At 32.5% G+C, this 12094-nt stretch overlaps 1 protein-coding gene across 17 annotated transcripts in view; it reads left to right on the top strand.

Annotated features, from left to right (window-relative positions):
* ZNF644 (zinc finger protein 644) overlaps positions 1-12094 on the top strand; it is a 97979-nt gene that overhangs the window by 23710 nt on the left and 62175 nt on the right. For 16 of the 17 annotated variants that reach the window (XM_016134298.2, XM_036236236.1, XM_036236176.1 and 13 more), the window contains one exon: positions 2723-2783. The exons of the other annotated variant lie outside the window; for it this stretch is intronic. In XM_016134298.2, the coding sequence (XP_015989784.1) occupies positions 2740-2783 (44 nt within the window). In that variant the 5' untranslated portion in view covers positions 2723-2739. The remainder of the gene's footprint in view (positions 1-2722; positions 2784-12094) is intronic. 17 annotated transcript variants of the gene reach the window in all.

The raw sequence follows: 12094 nt of genomic DNA, 5'->3' as shown, positions 1-12094 counted from the left end.
CTGACAGTGGGGTATTTAGGTCCCATACTACGATAGTATTATGGTCTATTTCTCCCTTTAGTTCTGTTAGTTCTGGTGTCTCTTCTTATAAAGACACCAGTCATATTGGATTAGGGCCCACCCTCATGACTTCATTTAACCTCATTTACCTCCTTAAAAGGCTTTTCTCCAAATATATGCACATTGGATTTTAGAGTTTCAATTCAGTCTATAACATGTTTTATATAGTGCTTCTACATATTTCCTAGAGAATCTGCCATCAGTATTTTAGTTTTCTATGGCTCTTCTAACAAATTAACAAACTAGATGGCTTAAAACAACAGAAATTTATTTTCTCATAGTTCTGGAAGCCAGAAGTCTGAACTCATTATCGCTGGCCAGAAATCAAGGTGTCAACAGGGTGGTTCTCCCTCTGGAGGTACTAGGGGAGAATCTTTACAATTCTGGTGGCTACTGGCATTCTGGCTTTGGCTGCAGTCTTTAAGGCCAGTGTTTTCAAATCTCTCTCTGCTCTCTGTGTAATCAAATTTCCCCATCCTCCTTTTCATAGGGATACATGTAATTGTATATAGGGTCCATCCAGGTATTCCAGGATAATCTCTCCCCAAGATCTCTAATCACTTCTACAAAGACCTTTATTGGGGGGGTGGAGGGAGGAGGATGTCACATAAGGTAACCTTCAGAGAGGTTCCAGGGATTAGGATGTAGATATCTTTTGTGGGTCCATTTATCAGCCTGTGACACTTTTATTGCTCTCACTTTGATTTATAGTTTAGTTTGTATCCAATTCTGGGTGGGTAAATGTTGGTGGCAATGGGTGGCAGAAAAAATATTCTCATCTCTTCTAGACATTACACAGAAAACTCTTAAGTCTGTGGTTCTCAGTATGTGGTCTTAGAAGCAGCATCAGGATCACTTTAAGAATTTATTAGAAATGCGAATGATCAGGCTGCACTCTTAAACATAGCTAATCAGGAACTTTGATTGTGGAGCCTTGCAGTGTGTGCTTCTGGCACATGCTACAGTTTGAGAACCACTTTTTTAGATTATGGACATTATTAGTATTGAAACCATATTTGTCTTGTCCAACTCTTTTTCTGCTTAAGGGTAATACTTACATTAGTTTAGGATTTATAGTCCACAAACTTTGTTTTCTATAGGGATATAAACATTTAGTACCAAAATCTTGGTACTGGTAATCAGTGAAATTAATTCACCCAGTAAAAGGTTTTACTTGGCTGATTTTGGTCAGTTACATTTTTACTTAGATGTAGTTATTTCATAAATTGACATTACTGGATCCAGAAGTGATGTGAATTTTTTTCCTCAGGGCTTTGAAAATGTGAATTCAACTTATTAGTCCAAATTTTACTTGTTTTTCTTCTATATTCCTTTGTACATTTTGGGATACAACACAAAATTTCTGCAATCTTTCAGCCTACATTTTATGCTTTTACAATACACTAACCAGTGAAAGTGTTAAAATGAGATCAATGAATTCTTGTCTTCACTGTCATTCAGAAAATACACAAGTAAACAGATAGGGTTGATATAGAGCTATCACGAGTTGCTACAGCAACTGAGAAACACAGCTTTACATAGCTGAAGAAATTAAAAAAATATCAGGGTGATAGGTAAATATTGAAAAGCTGGTAAAAATGTATTAGCAAAGAGAGAGAGAAGGTGGGTGTAATTCACTGTGAAAAGACATGAAAGCTGAGAGCATGGGGACTGTTTTGGGAGTTGAAATAGTTTGGTATACTAGAAATATGGAGTGATTTGGGGAGTAAAGATTAGGGATAGATAAGGCCAATATCATTGATGAGTACTATTTAAGAATTTGAAGCATAGATGCTACATCTTCAAGATAGCCATTGCCAAATGATTACTTATATAGTTCTGCGAAGGATCAATTTGGGATGATACTGAGTCAAATAGAACGGTTACGGTAATCTACATAACAATGGCAAATAGGTATGGTGCCATTTTTTGAGAATAAGAATTCACAAGAGTAATGAGCCATTTTCATGTAGGGACAGGAGATGCGTAGAGTTCAGGGTAGGACTTACTGAGTTTACAGAATTTATAAAATGACAAAATTTGGGTTAGGTAGATTTTTGAAAAGTAAATTTTCAGTAGAGTGTTGGGATAGAGGTTACATTATACTATATTAAAGATTAAATTGAGGAAATAGGAGAGTATCAATGTATGCTATTCTTTGGAATGTTCTCTGACATTTAGCAAGTACTTAATTAGTGTTAGCCATTCTTATGGCTACTATTAATTAGTATGCACTTTTATGCCATCTCATTGTATATTTTTTTCCTTCAGCTTTTTTTTTTTTTTTGAGGGGGGGAGGGTATGTACCTAACAGTATTAGATAAACATTGATCTATAGAAGTGTATGTTTTATGAACCAATGCTGCTTTTAATTATAGCTATTATACTATTAGGATTAACAAAAACAAGTTTTGTAAATTTTTTTGAAGACTACTAAAACGCTTAAGTTTCTCATTTGAATAGATTATTGTTCCTCAAAAAAATGGTACTAAGCAAGTTTCCTGAAGGTTAAAATGGTCACGTTTTACTTGAACACTTTTTTGGGTAGATTTTCTATCAAGAAAAAATTTTGATTTGCAGTTTTTAATTTAAAAGCATAGTGTGTCATAGATGTACTTATACCTGAAGCAAAAAATAAATTATGTTTTTACCTGTGTTTCAGGTTTGATTTAATTTCGAATGAGATTGTTCTTGCAGCAAGATGTTAATAAGACAAAATCTAGGTAAGTAGAAGACTACTTTGTTAAATGTTACATACCAAGTAGGAATAATATAAAAATGTTAAAAATGTGCCTTCATGTCCAGAATTACGTTTTCTATACAATTTTGAAATATAAAGAATTGACTTTTTGATGTATTTGGTCCAGTTGATTTGGTAGGAGTAAAAATACAGTCATCAAACTGGGGAACTAAATTCTTACTTTTTCTTCTTTTATGTTGACTTTTATCACTTAGTTGTGTAGTTTCCAGTGACTATAAAGCATGTTAAAAAGTTAAGTTGGTGTTTGGTTTAGCCACTTAGAAACCATTTGATTCACTGTTCTTTTTTAGTGAATTATAGTAGTTCAGTAGTCTTTGCTTTTGTGAGTTTTACTTTCTTATTTCCATTATTGAAGCTCTTTCACAAACTAGTTAAATTATTCAAATAATAACTTATATAATGTTCAGAATTATAAACGATTGTTTATTTTTCTTTTGAGTAAATCTACTGAATGATTTTTCTTTAGCATTCTGATTCACTTTACTTTTTTAAAACTGTTGACTTACAGAAAATTGAGTTGTCATATACTTTTGGTCTGGTATGTGAAAGGATGATTTTTGGTATTAAACTGTTGAAATGCTAAAGATACCTTCACTGTCTATTGGTAATTGAACATGGATTCAGGATATAAACAGATTAAGAAGAATACTTTGATAAAAACTGTAGTTAACTTAGTCTTTCTCTAGTCTCATCAGATGTTTCAGCTACCAGAGGCTTATTGATCTCCAAGTTAAAAAAAATAAAAACTAGAATGAGAAGTGCTGTAGTTGAGTAATATGGCGTTAAATATTTTATTCTCAATAAGTGGTTTAGAAAATTTTCCCTTTTATTGCTATTATGTGATAATAATAGTAGTGATAATTTGGGTTTCTATATTGTGTTATATGTTCCTTGTGCCTTATTAATCTTTATAGTACATCTTATAAGGTAGGTAGTACTGTGTAGAAAATTTTTGTTTTTGTTCTTGTTTTTTTTTGTTAATAGTGAGCTATTTCTTTAAGAAGTGTACTTTATTTTCATAGCATTTATTATAAGGACTATTTGTCTATACAATTTCCTGAAGGAGAGAAGCAGCCAGACTTTTCTACTTAAGGTCTTATAGGTATTTTGTTAGTTGAATATACAGTGTCTATTAGAATATTGTATTCTGATTTCTTATATGTTATGTTGCTCTTTGGGTGACTGATTTAACTTATTCTGACCTTATTCCACCACACTTTTTCTATTATTAAGTTCAAATTTGTGTATGGCGAAATGTCGAAAATTTTAAGTATAGAGCTGAATGAGTTTTTACATATATGTTCACATTAGTAACCACCATGTAGATCAAGATGTAAAATGTTTTTATTGTTCCAGAAAGTTCCTCTTGCTCTTCCCATTCCAGCCCAATAGCCTTTTCTGTGAGACAAGCATCTTTCTGAATTTTATCAGCATAACTTAGTTTTGCCTTGAACTTTATGTTTATAGTTATATAATATGCAATTTTTTGTATCTTTTTTTACATTCAACATAATGTTTACTCCATGTTGTTATATCAGTAGTTAATTATTTTTTAATGCCAAGTGATACTACATTGTATAAATACGTGACAAAATTTTTATGCATTCTCTCTAGAATTTTGTTTGAATATCTGTATCAGTGTCAGATTCTCCAAGTCTCTGACCTCATTTGCCAAAGTTCTACACCGCTTTCTTTCCTCTAGTTGTCCCCTTCGTTGTCCCCCATCCACCTGCACAATAAAATGTAAGTTCTATAAGGTGTCCAGTGATTTCACTGTAGCTATTTCGGAATGCCTAGAATTACCTGAATAAACAAAATAAGATGTTTTATATTCCTAGTTTTAGTCCTGTATATATGTTGCCACTCTTCTCCAAGCCTTTGCCTCCCCAATTGCCAGTGTCCATTCCTCTTGCTAGTCCACTTAACCTCCTGAAGTGGTCCATCTCAAGCATCATCTTGTCCTTTGAGCTAGACTTGGTCATACTGCAATAGTCTGTTTTCTTTACTAGAGCTTTTTGAAGGTAGACACCATCTATGTCTTACTTATCTTAGTAGCATAGTGCTAGAGTTCTGTGTATTTAGTAAATGTTTGTTAAACATTCAGTAATGAACAGAATTCTCAGATAAGTAAGGATTCAGAATGTTTGCTGGAATGGGCTAGGTGCATTGGCACTTCAGTTGCTGTTAGGCTGTAGGGAGGAACCAATGAGAACAATACCGAGGCAGCATTATAGGCATTTTGGGGAAAACAAAAAACAAAAAACAAGCCTTCTTTCAGTCCAGTTAGAATAAAATAGCTAGTTGTTGTTGATTTCAGTTACTCTTTCCAGGTGAAGGCATTAATCCATGTTATCGAAATTAAAATATTTACTACTAATCGTATTCTCTTTGTGAGTTTGTACTGTTTATTTCTTTAAAGATTTTAAAAGAATGTGTTACACTAGTAAAAGTGGAACATTAGGAAGACTGATCATATCTGTAAAAAGTAAAGAAAACATTTACTCATTTTCCTGAGTGTAAAAAACTTGGAGTGGAGAAAGAAATTGAAACATAGTTTAAAATTGTGATAACATTTTTGATTCTTATAGCTTAAGAAGCTTGTAGTTTGCTGAAGTATTTTTTTTTAATTTTCTTTTATCACTGTAGATCTGTAATACAAAAAAACAATATATTTTCTTAAGAAATGAAACTTTAAAACAATTTAAAGCATTTTACACTACTTTTCTTCTTCCATATTTGAAAATCGGCTAGTTGGGTTGGCTATCGTAGTCACCTGGGGGATTTTTATGCCTGGAGCTTGATTGCCTTTTAGCAATTCTAAAGCAAGGAGAAGTTCTTCCCCACTGGGGTCAATTTGTTGCTTTTCCTCTTTGCAGTGTCTCCCATAAGGGTTGAACACAGAGTTGGACATTGACCCCATCTCATACTGTTCCGCTGTCTCCCTACAAAGATTTTCATAGTCACAGGTTCTAATTGAATGTGGAACCTCAATTATTTCTTTTATTTCATCTTGGATGTGAAGTGTGTTTCATTTTTTGTTGATAAAATTTGATCCGGAGAAATTTAACCTTGTGATTGTTTATGTCTTTAAAAGATTTTATACTTGTTTTTCTTAGAAGCTGATAGGTATATCTTACTTTCAGACTCTTCATTTTGTGCTTCATTATTTTATAGTCAGCTGCTGCTGAGTTTTTCCATTTTGTAGAATACATGAATCAAAGTATTTGAACTTCTTCATGAATGTTCATCGTATATGAGTTTAATTTCCAGATTAACCTCTCTGTACTTCACTGTAGCAGTGTAGCTTTGCCTCCCATTATTGTAATGTGAAAAAGAAAATTTTTTAATTAGTAAAATTGTTCTTCATTCTTGATGATACTTCACAGTGTACATTCGACCTTTTTCAAATATATTGCCAAGCAACATTTAGTATTTTCAGATTTTTATGTTTTTAAAATAAAAGTCACATTTGCTTATATGTGTGAGCAAATAGTGCAGAAATGTTTAAATATGTAAAACTCTCTTCTCTTGCCTAGCACTGTGCTCCCCGTAAGTTTGCAGAAATAGCTGGTATATATTCTACATCTTTCTTTTTCCCTTTACCAATGTATCTTGGACATTGTTTTAGATGTATGTTACATTTAATAAAATGTAACTGTTTCCTTGTTATTAGATACTTGGGTAAATCTCAGGTTTTCTTGTATAGGCAATGCTGCAATAAATATTCTTGACCATATCATTGGGATTGTGTGAGAGTTGTCTATGCGATCATTTGTAGCAGTAGATTGCTGGGTTAGTATGCACTTAAATTTCTAATATATGTTGCAAGATTGCAATGAGATCATGCCACTTAACATTCTTATTAGCAGTTTTTGGGAATATCTGTTTCCCTACACCCTGCTAAATATTAACTTGTGTTTTAATTCTTACCAGCCTAATAAGTGAAAAGTCATATTTGTGCATTTCTTTAATTGTGAGATTCCTTAAACATTTGAAGTGTCACTCTTCATCATACCTTAATTCCATTGGAGAAATATGTAACTTATAAAGATTTTTCCCCTTTAGTGTTAAACCTTTCAATTAACATACTTCCACGTTTTATGTACTGCATTCAGTTTTTAATATTGAATAACCAGATTTTAATAAAAGTCATATATGCTTATATGTGAGCAAATACCCTCTTTTGTTCCCTTCACACTATTTTGGATACTTTCTAATGACGAATTTCTTTATTATTTGCTAGAAACTAATGTTAGCATAGTTTGCAAGTAAAAAGATAGTAAAAGCCATTAATATTAGGTTAATTAGGTTAACAGTTAATTAGGTTATTTTCCAGCGTGGTGCTTTTTCTCCTGGATGTATTTGTATTTATCTTGGTCTTCATCTGTTAAAACTCATCCTTGGTTTCACTATGTTGTTTTACTTATTGAAAAGGTTAAATAGGCTGCTTTGATCTGTTTTTAAGCTGATTGGTCAATCCGTTTTCCCAAAGAAAGTTTCATCTGTGCCTCTATGTATTATAAAAATATCTACCCAAATCTGAAGTGGTTTTCAGCTTAACAGTAAAAGGCTAGGTGGCAAATGTCATTTTAGTATGTGAACAGGAAACCATAAAACTGCTCTGTCAGACTGAGGAATTTTGCCGTTACTGTTGTTGAAACTTTTATGGTAGGTTTAAACTGTAAATAAAGGTGCTAAATAAAAAAAGGCATTCAGTAACCCTTTATTGAAACTTAGTGTTTTAGGCGCGATGCTATATGTTAAGTAATCATTGATATTTAGAATTCTTAGTTCCATACAGCAAATTATAAGTCATAAACACAATACCTTTAGGTATGTATATCATAGTAGGAGTAAGGAGGAAATTTTGAAGGAGAAGGTCAGGAAAGGCTTCGTAGAAGGAAGGTGACATTGAGTTGGACTCTGAAGGAAAGTATAAAAATTTGGGAAAATGTAGACAGAGGGGATGTGAACTAAATTTTAGTTTCAGAAATTGTGTTGTAAAAACACTTTCATTTAACTGGATGTCCATGTTGTCAGAATTACTGGCATTTTTTTCACTGTACTAAAGTTTACAGTTTTTTACAGCTTAGGAATTAATTGTTTGATCTGTTTCCTTGTTCTGTTTTTTCAAACTTTTTAAATGAGTCTCATTTTTAACCTACCAAGAAGTAAATTTTACTGTGAAAGACTCCATATTTATCATTAATTTACATATTACCATATTACAGTTAAGGGTGCGAGGCTCATAAATAATAAAAGACTGAATGGCTTGAGGTCAGGTAAATAATTAAAACCTAAGTCTTCTCACCTCTGATCTACTGTTCTTTTGAGATAACCATTAAAGCAAATATGTGAAACCTTTTAGGGTCTTCTGCCTGGGCTGAGGACTATGGGCCTACCTGTTACATGATTGGTACTCAGTAAATACCTTTTTAATGTTTTATTGATTCATTCAGTGTTTTATGAGTTGGTTATTCTAGTTATATTGGTTTTAGCTCATACTTGATACTAGTCACTAAATACGTAATTACAATACAATGTGATTAATGTTGTGATGGTCTGTGTTCCTGGATGGCTAGGATCATTTCTGTTTTATTTATTAATATATAAGCACTTAGGACAGCACTTTACTCACAGTAGACATTTAATAAAGATTTATCAAATGACTGAATGGAAATATGGCAAGCTCTTAGATGTGACATTACAACTAGAACTTAGAGGAACTGTTGGTGACTTATATAGATAAAAAGTTGAGGAATGACTGTGGTTAGTAGAAGAATGAGAGCAAGTAGAAAGGATGAGAAGTAAGAGAAAGGGAAGATTGGTGGAACTGAAAGAAATATATCTTCAGCATAGAGTTAGTTCCACAAAGAGTGAGAGTGCAAGTAGTAGCCAGTGTTGAGAGAGAAGACAGAGAGTAAGGCTTGAGCTATTTCATTGAGATTTTATAAACCACTTTAAGGATTTGAGTTAACAAATTAATAAGACACTGTTGGAGGAGTTTAAGTATGGGGAAGTGCTGTGATCAGATCTGTGTTTTAGAAAAGATTCCTAATTGAAATGTGGAGAATGCTAGATTGGATTCAGGATGACCAGTTAGTATGCAGAGGATGCTGGCTTGACTTTAGAGTGGTGATAGTAGGGATAAGATATGGTTGGATTTGAGAGAGGTTTAGACAACAGAATAGATCAGCTTTGGCATTTAATTATAACGGAATTGGGGGTTGGAGAGTAAGGAAGGACTTAAGAATGATATCCATGTTTCTGTCCTGGGCAGCAGTGCTGTATTCCCAGATTGGAACTGTGGAGAAGAAGCTGGTTTGTGAAGAACAAGACCTAAAATTTTAGATTTTTAAGTTCGAAGTAGCTCAAGGCAGCTAAGTAGAAATATCAGGTGGTAGTTATATACAAGAGATCAATAACTTAAAGTTATCTGAGTCATCAACATTAAATCTTCATAATCTCACAGAATATTTTGTTCTCATATCTCAGCAAAATATGACAAAGCATCTTTTATTTACTAAATACTCTGTTGACCTAAAGATTTTTGAAAAATGACTTGCACCACATAGATTTGTAGCTAGTGTTTTTATTAGTGATTTTGGCCTCTGCTTGTTAATTAAACAAGATATAATACTGTTAATGAATAAATAATTAATCATACTGCTAATGGCAAGAGTCTTAACCATAGATACTTGCATAGCTAAGGATATATTAAATGTGTTAAGTCTTGGATTTCAATTAATACTGTCTAATACATAGTAGTTAAATATGAATTCTGATAATACTTGATAATGCAGATATTTTCTATTCTGAGTAATAAAGTTGAGGTTAAAATCATCATAAAGTCTTTAGGTCAGTCATGATTCAGCAAATCATTAGGATGCAGAGTATATGTGAGAGTAGGACCTTTGTTATCTTGTTCACCATTGTATACTCACCATCTAGAGCCGTTCTTGGCACAGGAATATTTAAAACATTTGTTGAATAATCAGTATTTACATATAATGTTTGAGATCTAATCAAATTTTATTTTTAGTCAAATGACAGCAGTGGTAAACAGATTAATTCTTCCAGCTTAAAAGATTGTACTTTGATTTGAGTAATATTTTCCCCCTTCAGTTGCCCTATACTCATTCACATGTATACTGTCCTCCTTCTATATATTTCCTTTCCAACAGACATATTTCACTTTCTAATAAGAAACGTTTTTAATGGCATTACTGAAACATGTCTTTGAATAAAAACATTTTCATTTGTGTATTCTGACATCACTATGTCTAAACTGGATTGATTAGTCACCTTTACTTTCAAAACCTGTCCTTCTGTCCTTGCTGGTGCCCCATTCTCTTGTTATCAAGACCAAAATTCCTCTAAATATAAATATAAATTCCTCTAAATCTTTCTATCGTAAAGATTCAGTCAGTTACTACATCTTTTTGCTTTATTTTGTCAACATAGCATGTAGTTAGCTTTTCTTTCCATTCTCATTGCTGGTTTTGTTTACTATGCTGTACTCAGTTATGAATGGTATGTCATTTTATTTGTGTAAAAACTTTAACTTCTTAGGAAGTTACTTAATTATTTTAGTCACTTACTAAAGAAATCATTAACAGTTCCTTAAGGATAAATTTAAATTCTTAGATCTTGTAATCAAGAGCTTCCAAAGTCATGTTCCAGTTAACTTTAACAGTTTTATCTATTGTCTTTTAATAAGTATTTTGCTGCAGCCTAATTGATTATCATTGTCCTTAAAAAACCCTGACACTTCCACCTTTACTCATGTCTTTCTCACCAGTCTCCTCCTCAGTTCCTGCGTACACTGGAAATTTAACTATTCCAAGAAAATTCACCTCAAATCTTGCCTCTGTCTTGAGGTGACATAGTCCTTAGGGAGTAAATATGTATATCTATAGTGAATGTAAACTGAATTACCTATTGATTGAATGACAAGATAATAGCATACTAAACGTTAACATCTTCTGTATTACCCTCTGTAGGCTCTTATATTATTTTGACTGATTAATTAAAAACTAAAACTATGATAACCTTAGACTTTTTTTTTAAAACAAAAGTTTCTATATAGTGTTTACTCTATACTTGACAAGCAATTAGATATCTTTTTGCCTGGTTGATTAAAAACCTAAACCATGATAAGCCCACATTTATTTTATTTAACGTTTATGTAGTGCTTCCTATATGCCAGGCATTGTTATAAATACTTTATAAATATTAACTCAATCCTGAGTTTTCAGGTAAGGAAATTTAGATACAGTGAGTTTAATTGATCTAGCAATAGAAGAGCTAGGATTGGAATCAGGTAGTTTAGCTTCAGCGTCTGTGCTCTTAAAGATGTTTATTACGGCCTCTCATTGGAGCTGTAAAATCATTGCGCTGTGAAGAGAAGAAATCATACAGAAAAATGCCTTAATCAGAATATATAGTCTTATCTCATTTAAAAACTCATTTCTCCTTCACCCTCAGATTATTTTGGAGCAAACCTAGACAACTTATTGGTCCCCACCCTACTCCAATTGGTAATTAAAAAATATGTATATATTGACATACTTAGAAAGTGTTTAAAATAAACTTGCCTATGTCTACCAGAATCTTTCCTGGAATTTGATAGGATTTGCGATACATCTGTTGATCAGTTTGAGAAAAATGAATCTTCCAATCTATATGTCTCTGTTTATTTAGGTCTTTGATTTCTTTTATCAGCATTTGTAATTTCAGCATACAGATATTTTACATGTCTCATTAAATTTATACCTAAGTATTTTGTTTTCTTTGTATTGATTGCAAGTGGCATTATTGTTTTAATTTATAATTCTCTACATTGTTAGTATATAGAAATGTAATTGATTTTTATCTTGGAAGTAAAATTCACCTAAATTATTACTTTAAGGTATAAAATTCTTTGGCCCTTCAGATTTGCACTATTGTACAAGTGTCACCTCTAACCAGTTCCAAAATATTTCATCACTCCCAAGAAAGAGACCCAGTACCCATTAAGAAGGCATTCCTCGTTCTTTCCTCTTCCCAGACTCTGGCAACCACTAATCTTTCTACCTCCATGAATTTACCTATTCTTCATATTTCATGTAAATGAGGTAATATATAGTATGCAACCTTTTGTGTCTGGCTTCTTTCACTTAAGCATGTTGCTTTTATGCCAGTACCAGAATGATTTGATTACTGTAAATTAGCTGTGTGACTTATTTTGAAATTAGGAAGTATGATACCTTAACTTGGTTCTTTTTCAAAAAC

The sequence above is a fragment of the Rousettus aegyptiacus genome, unplaced genomic scaffold (assembly GCF_014176215.1).
Source record: "Rousettus aegyptiacus isolate mRouAeg1 unplaced genomic scaffold, mRouAeg1.p scaffold_m13_p_1, whole genome shotgun sequence".
Taxonomy (NCBI): Eukaryota; Metazoa; Chordata; class Mammalia; order Chiroptera; family Pteropodidae; genus Rousettus; species Rousettus aegyptiacus.
Note: the sequence above shows the minus strand (reverse complement) of the source record. Positions and strands in the feature narration are given on the sequence as shown.